The sequence below is a fragment of the Rhineura floridana genome, chromosome 5, assembly GCF_030035675.1.
Source record: "Rhineura floridana isolate rRhiFlo1 chromosome 5, rRhiFlo1.hap2, whole genome shotgun sequence".
NCBI classification, from domain to species: Eukaryota; Metazoa; Chordata; class Lepidosauria; order Squamata; family Rhineuridae; genus Rhineura; species Rhineura floridana.
The window spans coordinates 95645363-95668151 of NC_084484.1; the positions used below are offsets into that span (position 1 = coordinate 95645363).

Sequence of the window (22789 nt, forward strand, 5' to 3'; positions counted from 1 at the left end):
TCTTGGATTTCTACATGTCTCCTGCTCTTTATTTGTGTAATTGCTGTTGCTCAACTTAATTAATATTTGGCTGTATCTCCATGTTTCATTTCTGCCGCTCTGATGCAGTGGGATGTAGAAAGGTTGGGAGCATGATTAATTAATTGCCTTGCTGGGTTAAACCAAAGTTTAGTATTACTGCACATATAATATCCTAATCTCCTAATCATGAGTGGGAGGTTGGGGATACCCCATCAGCTCATGTACTCCTCCTCCTCAGTTTTCCCTACTCTTGTGTGAACTTTCCCCTACAAATCAGGGAGTCCTTGGTTTGAATCTTGTCACTCCCGTGGACTCACTTAGGCAACCCATTCTCTCAACCTCAGTCCCCATATCACCAACATGGGAAATAATAATACTGACTTAACCTACAGGACTGTTGCAATTATTACATCTAGATAATGCATGAAGTGCTTTGAACACTTGAAAGTGCTATGCAAGTGTTAAGTATTGAGTAGTATCTATTCTGAACTGATAATGCTAACTATGGCTAGCTTCAAACCAGAACATGCCATTATAGTTAGAAGTGAGTTTGCAAACTCTGATCTGAGCTAGCCATAGTTAGAGTTAATATAAATGAAAATGCAGTTTTATACTTTGATTTACTCCAAACAGAAAGGGGAAGAAAATTCATTTTAAGGTTGACTTATTATTTTCCTTTTCCTTTCTTCACATCAGTCATAATTTTACAAACCCCTTACACATCCTCCACATTATAATCTCCCCTGCCCAACCGTCTAATCCAAAAGCCCTGATTTCTTAAGACTTTCTTCACTGGAAAGGAAACAAATTGAACTGCTACAAAGTCACACCTGGAATTCTTGAACAGGTCTGAAGATTTGGTGAAGATTACAATCAGAAATGAACTTCCGATGGTTCTGGTTCCTGGCCATTGTCCTGGTTTTAGCATTTGCCAGTTTGGCAGATGGCAGAGGTGGCAGAGGTGGCGGCAGAGGTGGCAGAGGTGGCAGAGGTGGCAGAGGCAAGAAAGGTAAACCATGGTTTAACATTGTTTTCAAACTTTAAAAAATGCTCTTTAATAGATCTTAATAGTCTATTCTACAGCAGTGCTATAAACCTAATTCTGTTGTTCCTAAATTCAGAGGGGAAAAAGGCATAAAGTAATAAAAGTAATAACAGAACTGAATTTCATATTCTATACTGTGCTGGAAAAAAGCAGGGTAAGCACACAATACCTTGTGCTTCCCAGAACTGGGAAAGGGCCTGTTGACTCAGTGTTTGGCCCAAAAGCCAATCTAGTTACTAACCACTGGTTTTGAACGTCACTAAAGATGTGACCAAAAAGCAGATTTCATGTACTGTGGTGGTGGTTGATCCTGAGGGGATCCATTCCATTATCTTCTTCCAGTTGTTCAGAGTCCTTTATTTGCAATGTTTATGGAATGTTTCAAAACAGTTGAAGGTTTCTGAAGACCTACAGTTCAGAATCACAAGGCTCTCCTAGAGATGCTTCTTTACCTTTACTTACATATTTCAATTTTTTAAATGGATCACATTAGTATAGAAACATATTTCCAAGCCAGGGTGGCAACATACATATCCCTACAAAAACATTGTGAGGTAAGTTAGGCTGAGAGAGTAAGTGGCCTAAGGTGCAATCCACAACACAATCCAATGCATGCTGTCTCAAAAGTACATTCTGTTGACTTCAGTGGATCTTACTCAGCAAGTTCACTTACCTGCCACAGTACAATGGGTGACAAGGAGCATGGCTGATAAACCAAAACACTCTAAAAAGATTTCAGGAAGATTCAGGGCAGGCTTTGCCTTGTAGCAGGATGAAACAACCTGCTTCAGGTGGTACCACACAATGGGCAGATAGCTGAAGGCATTAATTGGTTTCTGAATAGTATAGCAAGACTTTTTTTAACTGAATGTAAGGAGCATAAGAAACAAATAGAATACATCGAAGAATATTTGTTTTCATTATCAAATTCCAGAGCCGCTCCTCTAGTATTAACAGTTGAACAAGATCAACAGAGGAGCATACTTTTTATAAATCACAGTTATGAAGTCAAATTTTAATGCACTGGTAAAGGCAAAGAACTTTGCAGGTCATTTGCAGTAGTATAAGTTGCATACCCACCAAAAGGTGTTGAAAGGTTCTGGGTCTTCAGATCCTTTTGAGACTTTAAAATTGTGGTTATTTTCTCAATTGCCTCCAGATTCCAGACTTCATTATATCACAAAGCCAACTGTAAGTCATATAATGCAGGGGTTCCCAAACAGTTTCCCTCATGGACCACTTGAAAGTTACTGAGGGTCTTGACAGACCACTTAAATGAGTTTTCTGCCGATTTAGCCATTGCAATGCACTGTGCTAGAAGCTGCATGATTTTTAATTGTATTGTTATTGCTTCTTTTATTTCTCATATTGTATTTTATAGTATTACAACTTGCATTACACAGAATTCAAATTGTAATGCAATAAAAGAAAGAATCAATAAAAATACAATTAGAAATCAATGTGAGTATTTAATGTGGCCATGCCACAGACCACCTGAAAGAAGCTCGGAGACCACTGGTGGTCCATGGATCGCAGTTTGGGAATGGTGTAATGTCTTCCATTTATGAACAATGGGAATTTGAGCAACTGCCTAACAGCCACATTAATAATTCCTTTTAGTGAATATTTACTGTCTGATCATCCAGCAATAACTGCAGAGTCATTTGACGTTTTAAAAAGTGTTGTGCCTGACTGGGGGGGGGGTGAGACAAGAGGTAATGGGCTGGCAAGAGTCATGACCATGCGTGCACCACTTGTGAGTGTCCAAACCAAACAAAGTCTACCTACCATACATGGTGATCCACTAGAGGCTTGGGGAAAGTCCTGCTTCTGTTATATTGTTGAGGTTGTGGAGCACTTGGCAGGCCAGAATACAATGGCTGGTGAACTCCATTCAGATTGATGGGTTTCAACTTTCTTTAACTTCTCCATGCATCATCAAGCATTTTGGAATGCAGTGCCATCTTACACCCTAACTGCGCTCATCTCCATGTTTGTGATGGGGGGGCTGGGGCTGGGGTTGGGGTTAAATTCTAATAGTAAAAGTAAATGAATCTACAATACTAACTGCAATGTGCTCTACATGAGGCTGCCTTTGAAGACGGGTCGGAAGCTGCAGTTTGTGCAAAATGCAGCAGCCAGATTGGTAACAGGGACCAGATGGTATGAACATATAAAACTGATTCTCGCCCACTTGCATTGGCTGCCTGTATGTTTCCAAGCTCGATTGAAGGTGCTGATTTTAACCTATAAAGCCTTACATGGCTTAGGACCACAATACCTGATGGAACACCTCTCCCGACATGAACCCACCCATACGCTACGCTCAACATCGAAGGCCCTCCTCCGGGTGCCTCCTCCGGGTGCCTCCTCCGAGGGAAGCTGGGAGTCTGACAACAAGGGAGAGGGCCTTCTCAGTTGTGGCCCCCAAATTATGAAATGATTTGTTTGATGAGGTGTGCCTGGCGCCAACACTGTTATCTTTTTGGCGCCAGGTCAAGACTTTCCTCCTCTCCCAGGCATTTTGGCATGTGTTTTTAAATGGCTTTTTTAAAAAATGTGTTTTTAAATTTATATATTTGTTTTTAATGTTTTTAATTGTTGTCAACCACCCATAGAGCTTTGGCTATGGGGTGGTATACAAATGCGATAAATAAATAAATAAATAACAATAAAGAGGTCTAAATTAACAATGAGGCATTGGGGAAGAAAGTTCAGAAGGAAAAACCAGCCTTTGTATTTTCTGCCGATTTCTTTGCTTGCCTCCGTGAATCCTTTTAGTGATGTGATCAACAATGATAGTTTTTGGCATCACCATTTTTTTTTAAAAAAAATCATGTGATCACTAGAGACATGGCAGGAGGAGGTTTTCAGAGCATATATGAAGAGACTCATTTGGTTTGGGGAGTTTCTTTGTGTCTCATTAGACCAGTTGAGGGATCACACAGCACCTTTTTCCTAAGGTCTGAGGACATACAGTTTCCTGGAGTCTTCCTGGTATTTTCCCCATACCTTTGCAGTGTCCTGAACTTAGGCAACAAATAATGAAGCTAATAGAAGTGCAGTGCTTTCCGTTTGTGTGTGATTGACTTCGCTCTTTTAAGGTAAAGGTTCTCATTGAACATACTTTTGCACACGTACCCACAAAGCAGCTGCCAGCAAACAGATTATTGTTTTACATTCAGATTTTAGGAGGACATTGGTGATCTGACTGCATCCTATTTGTCTTTCATAGCTAATATTAATATAAACATAAATTAAACTATATTCATGAGCTCTGAAATCTGCATTTTTCTCCTTTGAAAAGGTTCATGTAATGTAATTCCAAGCAGGAGACAGGATTGTGGATATCGTGGGATAGCTAGAAGCACATGTCTGCGTAAAGGGTGCTGTTTCAGCAGCGCAATCCCTAATGCCAAATGGTGTTACTATCGTGAGTAGTACATTTGTGTAAAATATTATATTTTTATCAGTCTGCAACATCAGACTTTTACTTCTTTCCATTTAGTAACTGAGAACGATAACAACTGTGTGTTAATAATGTAGAGCTCAGTTAATAATGTAGAGCTTTCTCAGAAGACATTTTTCTGAGCCCGAATCCCTTTTCTCACCCCCTCCTTACAAAAAGACCACTTTGCAGAATTTTCTTAGAATCTCTCTCTCTCTCTCTCTCTCTCTCCTCCCCCCCTGCTACAATGCCCCAGAATGATACAAGGTCTGTGGCATTGTGGAGGATGCAAAATGGTGGTCAGGCTACCAACACAGTTGCTTGCTGGGGGGGAAATCTTAGGAAACAAGAAAGCAGGAGCGCTATTGCCACTGCTGCAATCCTGAGAAACTGTAGGAGAATTTCTCCTCTCCCCGGAGAAATCCAGTGAAATGGTTTCCTCAAATTGTTTGCCCACAAGACATCATTTGTGCCCTGCCCTAGAATAATGATATCAGTTGTTCATTAATTAGAGCCATTATGTGACTAAATTGTTTCTATATTATAATTGGCAGCTTTCCTAGACCAAGCAAGGCCCAAAGAAGCCTCATTTGGAATTGGGCTGGGGGAAGCAAACAGTGCCAGAAGCCATTTATTTCTGTTCCCAGTTCTGTTAGTCCTTGCTTGATTTTTAGGTATCTGCTACCAGACCTAGCACTATTAGATCAATGGAAGTATTATCTGGCCATGAGCAGAAACCTTCTGCTCCCTCAGGGTTTAAGGAAGGCTCCACTCACCACCACTGCCAGCTAGGATGGTCCTGGGAATTGACAGGCCCACTAGTCTGGCAGATGCAATTGGAGAGTCTCTGGATGAGCAACAGAGGACAGCACAAGAGTTGTACATGCAATTCCTGTTTCTGGGAATGTGCCTGACCATGAACAGATAGTCAATGCTGTCAGCTTTGAGAGCTCCAGTTATCTACTTGGGGAAGGAATGTAGGGACTGAATCTAGGCTCCTCTACTTCCCATTCCAAAATATGATTGGCACCCAGCCTAGGTAAGAGGGGCCCTACTGCTGGACCACAGTACCCCACTCTACTCTTCTTCCTTGCAGTCTGTTCCCCTGTCTTCTCCAAGCATGTAAGTGAGAATGAGGAGGAGAAGCCTCTGCTTGCCTTGCTCTTTCCTTCTACTAAGCACTTATGTGGATTGGCCCCAAAGGGGAGGTAAAGTGAATAGGCAGGGGTGGCAGTGGCAAGGAGGCAGCTGCACTAGCAAAGGATACAGAGGTGGCTGTCCACCAAGGACATTTCAACAAAGGGTTCCTCAAAATCTGAAGCCAACAGTGACTGGCTCTTTCAAAGGTGACAGCACCCAACATATGTTTGGTGGATGCACATAAGAATCTTTGCCAAGAAAACATTGGTATGAACTTTCCACTTTCTCCATGTGCATATCTGTATGTGGACGTGTTCAAATCCTACTAGTGTAGGTTCAGTCACAAAAACAGGTGTAGGGCTTATTTTGCAGATAAGAGGATCAGAATGTTTGTATGAACAACAGCTGTGGAAATATTTCTACTTCAAGCACATGAATGAACACTACAGCTACCATTTCCTTAAACCTCTAATCTCATCACATCACATCTGAACTCCAGCTACACTCAGTCCAATTCCAGCTCCCCCCTCCCCACAAAAAAGAACCTGGCTACTCCCACTATAAGGTTCATCACAGTGGCAACTTAAATCATGCCCCAAGGTGTGAACATAAAAATGGGTATCTATTTATTCCACAAGTAAGATGCAAAAAGTTTGCTAATTTTTAGAATTTATATGAGGGTTTATTTTAATGGCATGAACTTAAATGGAAAAATGCAAAAAAGTGGTGGGAAAAGAAGGCTGTAGGTATCCAACATTGCAGCTCTACTGGTGCAACAGGCTTTTATGCATACAACATAATTTCCTCTTCCTCTCCTGTCCCCTCAAGCTCTCCACATGCCTTCAAAGTTAGCTCCAGAGGGTTGGGGATCTTCAGGAGCAGATTTTTGGAGTGCAGAGGGGAAGGACAGAAAAGAGAAACCTGTTATATGAACAGAACTCCACTCACACGGAATTGGATACAACACACAGAGGGAGAAAGGGCAGAGAGATAACAAGGAAAGGGAATGGAGAACAAAGAATCAACAGATGCAGTGACACAGAAAATAAACAGAGTTGGACTAAGTCATGACTAACTTAAATCCGCTGATTTCAATGGATCTATAATCCTTAGCAGAGCTTGGAAAAGTTATTTTTTTGAACTACAACTCCCATCAGCACCAGCCAGCATGGCCACTGGATTGGGCTGATGGGAGTTGTAGTTCAAAAAAGTAACTTTTCCAAGCTCTGATCCTTAGTGAGCAACCCAGATAGGAAGCCATGCAGATTAGAGTAAGGATAACTCCAATTTGTACATAACCAATGAAAGTCCTCCCATCTCCTTTTCAGGTTCCAGATAGTTTACTGTAAACCTCCCAGAGAGCTTTGGCTATGGGGGGGTGTATATAAATACAATAAATAAATAAATAGTTTAGACAGGAAATCTTACCTTGTAAAGCAGCTTTCTCTTCCTTTATTTTCAGGTGCTTGAAATGAAATGAAGACAGGAACCAGGAACCTCTGTCAATGGAATCCTTTAAAGAGAAAACATAAAATATTAGCAGACCAGTTGCCTCCCTATCCCTGATTTCCTACTTCTTTCCTTGCCAGCGATGTCAGTCCATATCTGTATGCATTGTACACAGAATCTCCAATTTTCAGCATTTAAAATACTTTCACAACACAATCTTCTCCGAGAAAAGATATGAATTTACCAAATAGTCTCAGCTTCATAGCTACATTTTTTGTTAATGTTTGCTATTATTCTTTAGAATATAGATATGCGCTTCATTTCCTCCATCTGCATTATCTTTATGAAACTACTCTGTGCATTCAAGATATTAAAGAACAGCTAAAATGATGTATTTGACTTTTTAATGCTTGCAACACTTTTTTTCTGCTTTAAGGTCTCATCACACTGCCATGGAAAGTGAAACAACTGTATTTTCTGAATAGGCTAGATATTTAGCAATATAGTTTAGAACAGGAGCACACTCCAGAGCCTGATATTTTTGGCCACACTCATAGTATCATAGATTAGGTGGCCTATAATCCTTCTAGGTATAGCTCCCCAGCCAACAGGCCTGAGAATGATTCTGTATTTTTAAGAGAAGAGAAAATTCAGCCAAGTGCAGGTTTTCTTGCAACACTGTAATGGGAAAAACCTCAAGGTAAAATTCTCCATTCCCTCTGCACAACTTTTGAAGATACAGATATCCCCCTTAGGTCTTTTTCTAGAATATTTTTGTAATTCTGAAAACCTGTGAGCATGCTAATAACTCCCTCATGTTTCCCAGTGGCCCTGTATTCGCAACGATTTGTTTGCCCTCACCACCTGAGTTTAGTATTAGAGGGACTGAGAATTCTATAAAGCATATCTTACTCATATACTGTGAGCACCCCCTTGTGGGAAAAAGAAATAAACTTTAAGTGATCACACCATTAATTCCTGCTCCAGAAAACTAAACCAATTCACGGAGGGCTGATTTCTATATTACTGCAGAAGCAGGGAAATCAGAACTGCAGGCTGCTATATTTTTGCCGTCTCTGCTTCTACTACATGTGCAAATGGGAACATGTACATCTCATCTGTTAACTTGCACCCTCTTAATGAGAGGCAACACAGACAAGTGTTTGGCCACCACTTTATGATGAACTGTGATATCCAGCAAAGCAGTGTCTTCTATGCCTTCAATATGCTTTTCTAAATATCTGCCTCAGAAGGATAGAGCCCACCACAGATCCAAAGGCTCCATACTCCATATCTCCTTTTCTTAGAACTGCCATAGGTCCTACTTTACAGGAAACAATCCTCTAATTGCAGGAGTCCTCTGTTTGAAGGGCTGGTCAGTCTATGTCCGGTTGAAAGATGAAGAACCTTAAAAAGAGAGAGTAAGTTGTGCATCAACAGTTATCACCTAGACAGCAGACTGAGCAGGCACACAGGTTACCTGGTCACAGTCCTCCCCACTATAGTGAGATGTCTATTTATTATACAGCCACAAGAGTGGTCTACAAAATCTCAAGACAGCTTTGCAGAGATTGGGAGACTACAGACTCAGAGCACAACATGACAAATGTGAATTTTTTAAACCTAGCATTACATACTGTGGTCACACTATTGATGCGCAAGGCCTACACAAGTGTGCAGACAAAATCCGAGCAGTCATAAATGCTCCAAGGCCAAAAGACGTGTCCCAGCTACAATCCTTAGGATTCATTAATTATTATAACAGATTCCTGCCAAACTTAGCTTCTGTGCTATACCCCTTGAATACCTTGTTGCAAGTGGAGAGAATATTATTATTGTTATTATTAGAATATGGCCGTGGATGAAACAGTGTGAACAAGCTTTCAAGGAAGTGAAGAAAATGATGACATCTGATACTGTGCTCATGCACCATAACCCACACCTACCAGTGAAACTGGCTTGTGATGCTTTGCCATATGGCATTGCTGCAGTTATATATCACATGTCATGGAAGATGGCAGTGAATGTCCAATAGCTTTTGCATCACATTCACTCACAGCTGCAGAGAGAAATGATGCACAGATAGACAGGGGAGCACTGAGTTTGGTTTTGGGGGGTGAAACATTTCAGTCAGTACGTACATGGGAGAGAGTTTACCCACATCACTGACCACCAGCCGCTACTGTCCATCTTCAATCCACAAAAAGGGATTCCGCCGATAGCAGCTGCCTGAATACAGCGATGGGCATTGTTTCTGAGAGGGCACCAATACAGAATAGAATGTAAGAGGACGCACAGCAGATGGATTGTCTCGTTTACCTCTAGAGCAGCCTTTCCCAACCAGTGTGCCTCCAGATGTTGTTGGACCACAACTCCCATCTTTCCTGACCATTGGCAATGCCAGTGGGAAAGGCTGCTCTAGAGGATGAAAAATCTGAGGAATACGCACCAGATGGAGATTCTTTTGACATGTTTTCTCTCACAGAGATTGAGGGTCTTCCCATCACAGCAGAGACAATACAAAGAGAAACTAGGAGACACCCTACACTGTCACAAATCTACACAGCAACAACAAACCATTTGTAGCATTGTTCTTGGGTCGTACTTTGTGTTCAAGATTGGATCTTCTTAAGCCCAATCAGGACAAACAACTGAAACAAGTTGAGCAATCTTCTCATGAAGAAGCAAGAAACTTCTCAATAGGACAACCTGTTCTAGCGAGGGACTACAAAGGAGAACAGAAGTGGGTATCTGGGGCAATCAAAGAAAGGACTGGACCACTCTCTTATACTATAGAGATTGCTCCCAACAACATTTGGAGATGACACATTGACCAGTTGAGGAAATCAGGGGTACAGAACGAAGAGGTAGCACCAGACATGACTGGAGTTCCAACTGCAATTTCTGAGTCACCACCATCAGCACCTGCCCTCGAAGAAGACATTCCTTCAGTGGTTGCTCCACAGTCACCAGTACCACCAGACACATCAAGCGTTTCTGCCTGTGATGACAGGCACTATCCCACTCAAATAAGAAAGCCACCACAGCTCCTGAATTTGTAGAGACATTATGGGTTTATATCCAGCAGGGAGGAGTGTAGTGTACTGGGTCAGTGTTATTATGACTGTGATTGTTTGAGTATGCCTTAATCTATTGTTCTGCCAGTGATTATTTAGGACTGCTTGGAAAACACATTCAGGTATGCCCCCTGTGGGGTTTTCTTCCTGTTCTCCTGTTCTTGTTCTGGAATATTCAGTAAAGAAAATGCTGACAGCAGAAAACTCTTTGACTCCTGTGTCTTTTTTGGCTAAAGGGCAGCAGGAGGACTTAACACTACCTGCTCTCAGGGCATGACTGGTGAACAAAGTAGTCTACTTTTGACCTCGTTGGAGAGTCTCAAATACTTAATCTTAAATTAAGGAGGATACCTACAACACAGCTAAAGACACATTGCTCTTGCTTATCTATGGAAACTGACTTCAGAAAGACTTATCAGTAGATTAGCACATTTGTGCCATGCTGAGTGATACAGTGCTATTAATCACAGGAACCATCCTCATCAGCTACACCTTTGGTCAATGCATTACTCAGAGTTCAAATGCTATTTTTATTTATAGTAGTGAAAATAAGAGAGACCTAGATTTTTTTTGTACACAGGCATGACTCTAACAGATAAGGCTGTAATAATGGAGCTAATATAAATATTGAATTGGCAAATTAAGTTAACGTTTGCATTTGCAATTAACAGAAGGGGAATATGTAACTCTCTATGTGCATTGATAAAAGAGAGCAGCAGCAACTCACTGAGACCTAAAGGCTAATGCTCACGTAATTTGATAGCAGGTTGTGGTAAAATCAATATCTTCACATCGTCTTACTGGGCATTTACTACTAGTAGAAAACTGTTTATGTGAAAATACACATTTGCCCTACATTGGTTCTGCAACAGAGACCAATCAGTTGGATTTGCTGGTAGCTGCTTTACTGTATTTGAGCAACATGCACAATGGGCACATTGATAATAGGTGTTATAATTAATTTTGGAACAGCTGTTAAGACAGCATGTAGTAGCTAGATCTGTATTATACATCACCAGCATCTTAACAAAATATGTTTGGATTTTTGGTCACAATGGATGTGGATCCAGTATGACTCCTCTCTTACACATTTAACTCAACAGTACATCTCAGTCCCCTGTTCTGGCTTCGGAAAGCTCTACTTCCTCTTCTTGACTTGTGGATATTTGTTTTTTTTTTTTTTTCAATTAATTTTTATTCCAATTTTCAAAACCAAAACAATACAAAAAGAAAACAACACAAATCAATAACTAGTACAATACAAAAAGAAATATATATATATATATATATATATATATATATATATAAAAGAAAGAATATTGACTTCCGATTTGTCATAGTTCAGCTATAAATCTATAATATATAACAAACCTATCTCTTAATAGATTATAAAATCACCTTCCTCCAACGGTTATCTTAGTTGGTTTCAAATCTCATTAACATCATATCATTTTAATCTTCCACAAAAAGTCAAAGAGAAGTTTCCAATCCTTGAGATATATGTCAATCAATTTTTTTTTCTAAATAAACATGCCAATTAATCCAACTCATCAAATCTACTAAGTCCAGTAATTTTAAATCGCTCTTCTGTCATTATCCATATTGGGTCCATCTTCCATCTTCCATCTTCCATCTTTACGCACCCAAAAATCTTGCTGTCATAGTCATATAATAAAAGTCTGATAGGAATTTCCTCCATCACAGATATTTTCTTGCCATCAAATCCAAACGTATCACTGAAGTATTGTTGCAAAGCCGCATCTCTGTTCCTGTTTTCCACATGATACACTAGTACATCTCTTGAAGGTTTTTCCATTGACACAAAACAGGGATTAATTCTGTTAACTTTCTCCATTTCAAGTTCCATCAAATCCTTCCAGTCCAATAATTTTTTTGAACCGATAATATCTTTATCTCCAATCTCTTCAATTCCTTCAGGGACAGCGCTGAATTCCAAACTGTAATATTTGTCTCCAGGATCCATCACAGCCAGGAAATCCAAATCTTTTTTCATGTCCATAATTAAGCCAATCTCCATAGTTTGAACCTTGCCTTTAATTTCTCTTTCATCCTTTTTTTGTTTTCCAGATCTATCTTTATTCTCCTTTCTCATAGAATCCTGAGTTTCTTTCAGCTCCTGTCTCATTTCGTGAAATTCAATTCTCCACGCTTGTCTATTATTTCTCAGTTCTTGTTTTATTGAGTTAATCCCATTCATTATTTTCTGAAACATGTCTAGAGATAAAGTCCCTTCTTGTACATCCATGATCTTCTTAATTGTCATTCTTAAAGCCAAAGGAACAAAACTCCTTCAATTTTCAATGTCCCAAACAAAGAGCAGCTTATTTCTTTAACCAGTTACAAAGGAGTTAATCTTTCCAACAAACTAACGTCACACGCTAGACAGCCCTTATCTCTTATCTGCCCGTAAGTGTAAGAACGGCTTTAGTTCACAGCGTCAAAATAGCTAGTAGCAGAGAGAATGAGCAGATTCGTCAAAAAAAAAAGTAGATCAGAAAAAATAGTCCCAGCCGTAAATCAAAAAGATTTCTTATCTCATCCAATCAGAAATCTCTCATCCGTTGTAATCTTTAAAATGCTATTTTCCATGTCAGCTTTTTGCAATAATAAAAAAAAAGATAAGCTATTTATATTTTCTTCCCCCTTAGTTCCGTAAATAAAAAAAGGAAAGTCTTACCTCACCTAGGTTATCTCAATTGCTGTTACTTTGACAAATCTCTTTAGCTGTATAGATAAGAAAATGATGAATGTAGACAGGAGGATGTTTGCCTGTTAATCCGTATAAAAAAAAGGGTCACTTATCCAGCTGAGCTAGCATAAAAATCCTCGCTCTGTCTGAGCTGCTGGAAGACAGACAATTCTGACGAATTCCAGACTCCAACAATCAAAACAAAGCTATGTGGGAAATCTCACGTTTCTTCTTTAACCGGAAGAAATTATTCCCAGTCAGAAAAGAGCCTTCTGACTGAATTTAAACTGGATAAGTTTCATCCAAGACGGAGCTCGTCTCAGAGGCTGCACAGGCGTAGGGATCCTCCTGGGAAGTCCGACTTGTGGATATTTGTATAACCAAACTCTTGGTATGCATCTATATTTTTATCACGATTCAATAGCTGATCTGTTCCACTGACACAGCATTCACACTCTTCATCTTGAGAGTTCCTCCTCTCTTTGTCTTTGTGCAATAGTTCTGCCATTGCTTTACGAGTCACTGAAACACTAGCTCTGAATTCCTCAGGCTGGTCTGCACAAAGCTAAAAGGTAAGATATAGCCCTTCTGTGCTCCTTCCCTCTCTTTGTTAAATCCTATCCTAATTCCTAGGTGACACTGGTATCGACTCATCTGCAGCTTCTGATCTAACAGCTTTACTCTTCAAACAAAGCTGGAATGATGAAGGAAGGAAGGACTAGTCTTGCCTCCCCCCTTTTTAAAAAGGACTACATGTGTGAATATGAGAATAAATGTTCATCCTGATCCATTATATTAAAAAAAAAAACACAAATGTTTAAAACTGAATGAACACATATAAAACTGACACTAACTGATCAATTAATCCCTAACTGCAAGTAGTTGCTGTTTGATGACATCCCCAAGACTGTATTTTTCCCCACCTAGGACAAACCTGGACTTGTCTTGCCTTTTGCTCTGCATGGAGGTATCAGTCACTACTTTAGGATGAGCTTTTTCTTCTGGTTCTTTGTTGTGCTAACCCATATGTGAGGGCCTTTGTGAGAACAGCCATCCTTTCCGTCTACTTGGCCTATTTTTCTGCCTTCTGCATTACTTAGCAGCATCCTCCGGCTAGTTCGAAGCCAAGTTTTCCTATAAGCAAAGCATGTTGTTAAATGGGCTACAGTCAGGAGTTAGCAGGAGTGTGCTTTCTGATTCTCACCCTGGACCTTCTGCCAAAGGGGCAGAGAGAAACTGAGGTGGCAATCCAGTACACACTTACCTGGCTGCAATCCAATACATGTCTACTCAGAAGTAAACTCCATTGGGTCAAGTGTGTATTGGATTGCAGTCTAAGTTTCTAACTCAGAAACAACTGCTTTTTGCTGACTTTGGTAACAAAGGAAGCTATAAATTATCCATTTATATCCCCTAGTGCAAATACGGGTGGAAAGAAGGAGTGTGGCACCATGGTCATCTATAGACAGTCGTATGTTCACACACTTCTTTGACCTGACACAATTTGGCACAACCTGTTTCCTTCCCATTCAAGTGATGAGTATGATGGTCAATTGACAAGCTGCACTGACATAATGTGGATTAATTTAAGGGCGGCTAGGGATGATTCATGAGGAAAGAATTTAAGGCTGACTTTTCTTTGCCATAGAATCCTCCCACTAAGATTAGCAGTCAAATAATCATTTCTGCTGCTTGATAAATGTATCTGGGTTATATATACAATTTTTAAATCAATCGAAACAGGTGGAGTCATGATGACATAAACGTATGCCTCCCAAGATTAAAATTATCTGAAAAATGTTGAACAAACAGACTGGTATAAAAATTATTTTCTGCAAATCTTTTGCCTAGACCTTACATTGTTTGTTTTGCGGAGACGTGACACTTCGGGACAGAGGACTGCAAGCTGCCATGGCGCCAAAGAGCTTTTTGCTATTGGCTCTTGTCCTGATTCTAGGACTCAACAGCCTGGCTAATGGATTTATTCTCCGGCTAAGTGAGTGGAACTGTTTAATTTTTCTTGGGAAATAGTAAATCAACTAGTTAAAACATTAAATAAGAGCTACCCACTTCATGCTTTATAAAATAGCCCTTTTACCGCATGTACACTAGTGTTACACTAACGTTTGTTGTGAAAGGAAGATGCAAGTCTCTTTGAAGATGTAAGACTCCAAAGTCTCCTGGCTCCATGATTCTGAACTCCAGTTGCTGAGGAGCACGAATGGGAGAGGGCTATTGCTCTCATGTCCTGCTTGTGGGCTTCTCTGTGGCTACGTACTGTGAAAAAATGGGATGGGGAACTTGATGGACTTGTGTTCTGAACCAGCAGGGTTATGTTCAAATATTCAGGGGACATCTGCCAGAGAGCCACAGCCAGTTGAGCTGGCTGTGACCCAGTGCATGCTGTTCCTCACATCCCTAACTGTCTGGGGATGCACTTTGATATTTTATGGCTCCCCTCTGAGATTGTGCACATGATAACCTGGATAGAGACACTTGAGTAGTACTGAGTAGCTGTTTGGCAGAGAGGGAACAACAAGGAAAAGGACTACGTTCAGCCACCTCCCCTGCTCTCAGTCCAAAACAATGTACAGACTCTAACTACACTAAGTAGGGCTATACAGTCACAGTCCAGGCTGGTAGATGAGACAGGTAAACTGAGTACAGCAGCTGTTTGTGTGAACAGTGGCCTTTCTTGGTGGTGATAGTTGTGGTAGAAATGATTATGTATATGGAGGGGGGATTCAGTTGAAATGATTATGTATATGGAGGGGGGATTCACACTTGCTGAAACAATATGAGAACCAAAACACAGCCATCCTTTGAAATTTGCACTTCTCTGAATTTTGCAGTGCAGCTCTCCAGCCAAGTAATACATACCAAAATGCATATACTGGGGTAAAGTGTGGGGGAAAAAGCATATATTACTGAAAATAACATACAAAATGCACTATATTAGAGGAAATTGTGTTGCAACAATCTGTATATTAAGCAAAAATTGCATGCAAATATTATGAAAAATGCACAGTAAAATGCAGTTTTTCATAACTTTTTACAAAAAAATGCCAGCTGATGTGGAAATATGGAGAACTGAACTTTAAGAATGGAAAAATGAGAAACTGAATGAAACTGAAATTAGTAGATTCATCCATCCCTTGTTGTGTAAAATGCAGAATATAGCAGTTTTATTAATTCACCAATGAATTGTATATAAAATAGTACCATTTGTTTCAGCAAGTAAAGCTGTGGATGTTGACATGGAAAATCAAGCTCTACATTGTTGTCATTGTATCCTATGCTGAACAAAAGCAAAGAATGAAAGAGACAGTGGACCAGGTTGTTTGCTAGCAGAACTTTCTGATGGTAGACTATTGAGGTCGGAAGAATCTTACAGTTATCCAATTGAAAAAAAAATGAAAGTTCCTTCTACGCACCAGAAGATGAAGGAAAACTGATTAAAAGGTTGGATTACTAGATGAGATTATAGGCTTGCTGCTATATGAATTTTCTCAAGATAGATTTCCCCCCCAGTATTGTTCTCCTTTTGAGATAGGGGAGAGCCAGTGTGGTGTAGTGGTTAGAGTGTTGGACTATGACCTGGGAGACCAGAGTTCGAATCCCCACACAGCCATGAAGCTCACTGGGTGACCTTGGGCCAGTCACTGCCTCTCAGCCTCAGAGAAAGGCAATGGTAAACCACCTCTGAATACCGCTTACCATGAAAACCCTATTCGTAGGGTTGCCATAAGTTGGAATTGACTTGAAGGCAGTCCATTTTCATTTTGAGATAGGTATCATACTAGAATAGAGAAATGCCCACTAAGTAGAGAAAATATGTACAGAGCAGAGCTTGGAAAAGTTACATTTTTGAACTACAGCTCCCATCAGCCCCAGCCAGCATGGCCACTGGATTGGGCTGATGGGAGTTGTAGTTCAAAAAAGTAACTTTTCCAAGCTCTGGTACAGAGTAGCTGGGTTGGTTGTTGTTCACATTGATTCTGACCCTCAGTTTCCTGATCTGTTAAGCTTGATGGTCTTTACTGTTTTCCTTTATCTGAGGTTGCTTGCTAGGAATGCAAATAGGTCTGAGATGAGGAGGGAGACTGGTGTATGGCTGGTGATGTTAAAATGGCACTAATGGCTCTTTAAAGCAGGTAAAAGAAGTGATATTTACATAAGAAATTCGTAGGAGGAAGGGCAGTTTAGGGGGGATTCTTTCCCAGATGAAATATTATAGATTTCCTGAACATAAATCTAGTCCTTATCCTTCCCTGTCAGCTTCTTTTGATTCATCTCCTGGCCATTCAGTCAAAATGGTTTAAGAGAAGAAGGAAAGCAGGCTCACATTATCATAGAAAAATAAATAAAGTGGTCCTTCTAATCTCATAGATCTGATTCAGTGTATCTTCATGAAAGAAAACAGATGTGCTAGAAACACATGGCAGCTGATTCGAGATGCTTTGTTCATGTAAATGTCCCCAAAGACCTAGCATTCTATAGTACAGCAGCAGGGGTAGCTGATGTGGTACCTTCCAGAAGTTGTTGGATTAACATTTCCATCATTCCTGTCCACTGGCTCTGCTACCTGGGGCTGATGGGAGCTGGAGTCCAACATCATAAAATTAATTGATTTATAATGTATTGCGATTTAAAACCCCTGCTATAGAACTTTTTCCTGAGGACACAATTTATTGCTGCCAGTTTCTAGAGGCTATGAGATAATGTCAGAGACAGTGAAAAATCAATGTTGCTGTGTTTGAGTATGCAGCATTCCAGTATCTGAACTGGGACTCACAATTTTCCAAATCAGATTGCAGCATGACAAATTCATTTGAATGTTGTCTTTAACAGGCCCACAACAATGCGTAGTGCAACCCAAAGCCAGAGTGAACTGTGGCTACCCATACATCAGTGCTCAGACATGCCACAGCAGAGGATGCTGTTTCGACTCAAGTATTGCTGGGGTCATCTGGTGCTTCTTTCCTAGAGATGTGCCAGGTATGTATGTATTTATTTAAGCTACCTTTGAGGACAAAACAGTTTTGATAACATATACATGCACAGCAATAATACAAAATACAAACATCCAATACCTCCCTTCCCCAAGCCCCACCATTTGGAATGTCTTCTATGTTAAATTGTACCTTTGTAGTCCCTTTAGTACCAATCCCTATATATATGTGTATATATGTGTGCATATATAGATAGATAGATTGTATTTTATGTATTTTAATTGTATTTTATGTATTTTAATTTATTTTAATGTTTTTGTGATTTTACTGCTTACAATTTTATTATGTACATGTCTTATTTTATTTTTGTAAGCTGCCCAGAGTGCCCTATTATAGGGTAGAAGGGCGGGACAGAAATATTTTAAATAAATATATAGAGGAAGAACTTAGATTCAGATTGTCTTTAAAGCCAAATCTATCAAATCCACACTTTCTAAAATAGTATGAGAACCAAGACACAGCCATCCTTCAAAATTCATACTTACCTGGATTTTGCAAGGCAGTTCTTCAACCAAATCATGCTTACAAAAATTCATATATTAGTGGGAAATGTGCATAAAAATGAATATATTTATGAAAATAGCAAAGAAAATGCATTGTATTGGGGGAAATAGCTTGGAAAATGTGTGCATTAGTCAAAACTGCATACAGAAATTTGTTTATTAGGAGAAATTCACAATAAAATGTTGAAGAATTTTCATTTTTTTAAAAAAAATAAAATGCTGCAGAGAAGTGGAGAACTGAGCTTCAGACAGGAAAACTGAGAAACTGAAAGAACTAGAATTGACAGATATTTCCATCCCTACCCACCATTAAACAACAATATAACTCAGTGGCAACAAAAATAATAGTAAGAATAATACTAAAATAACTATATCATGTAGTCATATTTTCATATTGTCATATTTTCTCACCAGCGTTGACTACACTAGTATCAGTTACTCTTCCCATGTACAGACCAGTTGGACAGAAAAAAATCTCTCATAGCAGGGGAAGCCAATATGGCATTTTCTGGATATTGTTGGACTACAACTCCCACCATCCCTGATCACTGGCCATGCTGAGTGGGGATGATGGGAGCTGGAGTCCAACAACCTCTGCAGGGCACCACATTGGATACTATACCCTGTGTTGTAGGCTTGAGAGATTTCTGACGTTCATGAATGCATACACACATTGAGAATATGAACGAGGATGAGACAGGGCACACAACAGACATCTCTCTTTATTCCTTATTTAATTTTCACCAAATTTCTAGTGACATACTGGAGCAGCAGGCCTTCAGGAGAAGAAATGCAAGTTGAAACAAAAGAAACAAAATACAAAAAGAAAGGAAGAAGACAATGCTCTAAAAAGAATTATTCAGATCTCATTCCATGTGTATCTACAGGATGAAACTAGATTAGACAATAATTTTCAGGTTGGTTCATGTGTTACTTTATGTCACTTTTCACTCACAGGACTTGTCAATACACTTCAGCAACCTGGCATGTGAGTCAGTGGCTCATGGATTTCAGCCGTGCAGCAACTTCCAAGATCTCTGAGGTACAGACAACCCTAGAATAAATTGTGAACTGGCAGTTTAGTTATTCATCCCCTGGGCTTACAGAAGGATTTTTGCAAAAGCCTAAGCACTTTTGTTCCATTCTGAAATTCTGTTTGTATCATCCTGTTTTACTATTATTATGCTTCTATCTTTGGTTTTATAGTGCTGTTTTAGTGGTTTTTATGCTGTATTTTGAATACCACTTAGAGACAGGGTTCGAATCCCCACATGGCCATGAAGCTCACTGGGTGACCTTGGGCCAGTCACTGCCTCTCAGCCTCATGAAAACCCTATTCATAGGGTCGCCATAAGTCAGGATTGACGTAAGGGCAGTACATTTACATTTTTAAGTGGCTTAGGTAGGCTTTTAAATAAATAAATAATCAGAGCAAGCACCTTCCAATATTTAATTTTCAGGAACGTGTGTATGCAGGGGTTTTTTTTCCAGCCAGTGTCAAGCACACAGACAGTTAACCACATCTACTACAGTAGGCTAGAGTGCGAGAAGCCAATGTGATGCTTTCCAGATATTGTTGGACTTCCAACAGCCCCAGCCAACATAACCAATGGTCAGGAATTATGGGAGTTTAGTCCGAGAACAACTGGAGAGCAGCATTTTGGTTATTCCTGGACTAGAATGTGTCATCCTTAAGGTGGGGTCTTTGTTTATTATCAGCTGTAAACACCATGTTGCATGCCCTTAAAGATACAATTTAGAATTAGTTGCAAATTCTGCAACGAAGGGAGCAGTTATTTCATATGGAACTCTCACCAACAATGGGATGTACTCAGGATATCAACACTGAGAAGAGATCCTGGCCCTTCTGTGTGTGACAACCTTTCAAGTACTTGAATACAGCACTCTTCAAAGATTTGTAAGGTTCTCACACAGAGGAGGACCAGGTTTTCATGATGATCATCCCAGAGAGCAGGACATAAAATAATGGGCTCACCTTACAGGAGGCCAGATTTCGACTGAACATCAGGAAAAACTACCCAATTGTTAGAGAGGTAAGACAATGGAACCAATTGCCCAGGGAAATGGTGGACTCTCCAACACTGGAGGCATTCAAGAGGCAGTGGGACAGCCACCTATCAGGTACTCTGCATTGAGCAGAGGGTTGGACTTGATGGTGTTATAAGCTCCTTCCAGCTCTACTTCTTTATGATTCCGTGATTAAGAGTGGTGTGCTAATAATATTTGAAGTGCCCACACAATGAAACAAATGGATTTTCCAATTGCAGGTCAGTCCTGTACAGTTTTCTTCGGAAGCAAGTTCCACTGAGCCTAATAGGGCCAAGTGTGTGTTAGGGTCTTAAAGTATTCAAAGTATATCACTAATATGTTTTTTTAAATCTTATTTTGTTTTTAGAATGTGTCCTCTAAAATAAAAATGAACCACGGATCTGCCTCTCTACTATGATGATCTTCAGGAAGAAATGTAGAGCTAATCCTTAAATTGTACACTTACACATGCTCTCCTGTGGATACAAGTGAACTCTGTTTTCAGTTATGTGTGTTCTTCAACACTCTGCTGTACCCTAAAAAATAAAAGCATACAGATTTTTTTGTGTGTTTCTGCAGTCTCTACCCACGAGCATAGTGGTGTGAGTGTGGAGTAGCATGTGCATGTGAGAGAGAAAGAGGGGAAGGGGGACACTCATGACTTTTAATAGAAAGATAAAAGCAACAGATTGTATCAAATTATATCAATTGTTAATTATGTAGTTATCCTGTTGATATCATTTCCACATATCTTTTCCCTCTAATCTCATTTTTTTAAATGCCCAACCCAAAGCACGTGTTTAATTATATACCTTTAACTCAGGTAACACTTCATGCATCTGAGGAAGTGGACTGTCGTCCGGGAAAGCTTATGCCATAATAGATTTGTTAGTCTTTAAGATGTCACAATATTTTGCTGCAACAGACATACTGCATTTAAAGATAAAGTGTTCACTGGAAATCAACCTAATTATTCTGTAATTTTAATTGTATGCAGCCCTAAGGAGGAAAGCCTGTTAGGTTGCCAGCCTATAAAACTTTCCTGGTGTGAACCCCACTGAGTGTTTTTGCCTGGCTAGAATGTGTCCTTGAACTTTGATCATTATTCTTGATGGTCTGTATGAAGGGTAGACGGGTGTATGTGTAGAAAGTAGCCTACTGTAAAAAGGTAAAATCCAAATTTGTTGCTTTACCCATTTTTGCCTCTCGTCCCATCCACCACTGGCATGTGTTGCCCAAATGGGAATATGGCCCATCATCTGAAGTAGGGAAGAAGGATTCAGTTCACACATAGCGCTGCGCCTATTAAATTCACTTTTTTCTGAAACAAGATGAGAACTGCAACACAGCCACCCTTTGAAATTTGCACTTATCCGAATTCTGCAATGCAGTTCTCCAACCACGCAATGTTTTTAAAAAGGCATATATTAGGGGAAAGTGTGCTTAAAATGAATATATTAGTGAAAACTACCATACAAAAATGCATTATATTAGAAGAAATTCCTTGCAAAAATGTGTACATTAGTCAAAACTGCATGCAAAAATGTGTTTATCAGGAGAAAGTTTCACTAGAATACTGAAGAATTTATTTATTTATTTATTTGTTTGTTTGTTTGTTTGTTTATTTATTTATTTATTTATTTATTAGATTTTTATCCCGCCCGACTAGCAGAGCTCTCTGGGCGGTGTACAACAAAGTGCAAATATATACAAAAATTCCATAGTAAAATACAACAACAATGTAAAAGAATAAAAAAACTAAAAACAATTACAACACATGTTAAAACTAAATTAAATTAGATTAAAATGCCTTAGAAAAGAGGAAGGTTTTGACTTGGCGCCGGAAAGACAGTAACGTCGGTGCCAAGCACACCTCATCAGGGAGACTGTTCCAAAGTTCGGGGGCCACCACTGAGAAGGCCCTAGTTCTAGTTATCACCCTCCAAGCTTCTCTATGAGTCGGAACTCGGAGGAGGGCCTTCGATGTAGAACGTAGTGTATGGGCAGGTTCATATCGGGAGAGGCGTTCCAGCAGGTATTGTGGTCCCATGCCGTATAAGGCTTTATAGGTTAAAACCAGCACTTTGAATCTGGCCCGGAAGCATATTGGAAGCCAGTGCAAGCGGGCCAGAACAGGTGTTATGTGTTCGGACCGCTTGGTCCACGTTATCAGTCTGGCCACCGCGTTTTGCACAAGCTGTAGCTTCCGAACTGTCTTCAGAGGCAGCCCTACGTAGAGCGCATTGCAGTAATCCAATCGCAAGGTTACCAGAGCATGTACCACTGATGTGAGGTCCTCCCTGCTCAGGTAGGGACGTAGTTGGGCTACCAACCG

The 22789-nt window shown here is 39.9% G+C and overlaps 1 protein-coding gene across 1 annotated transcript in view; it reads left to right on the plus strand.

Moving 5' to 3' along the window:
• The window catches only part of LOC133386083 (putative gastrointestinal growth factor xP4), a 29765-nt gene extending 8767 nt beyond the window's left edge, over positions 1-20998 (plus strand). The window contains exons 4-11 of the mRNA XM_061629706.1: positions 888-1030; positions 4374-4499; positions 5611-5722; positions 10269-10302; positions 14742-14886; positions 17742-17888; positions 19363-19447; positions 20822-20998. Of these exons, the coding sequence (XP_061485690.1) occupies positions 888-1030; positions 4374-4499; positions 5611-5722; positions 10269-10302; positions 14742-14886; positions 17742-17888; positions 19363-19397 (742 nt within the window). The 3' untranslated portion in view covers positions 19398-19447; positions 20822-20998. The remainder of the gene's footprint in view (positions 1-887; positions 1031-4373; positions 4500-5610; positions 5723-10268; positions 10303-14741; positions 14887-17741; positions 17889-19362; positions 19448-20821) is intronic.
• The last annotated feature ends 1791 nt before the right edge of the window (positions 20999-22789 follow it).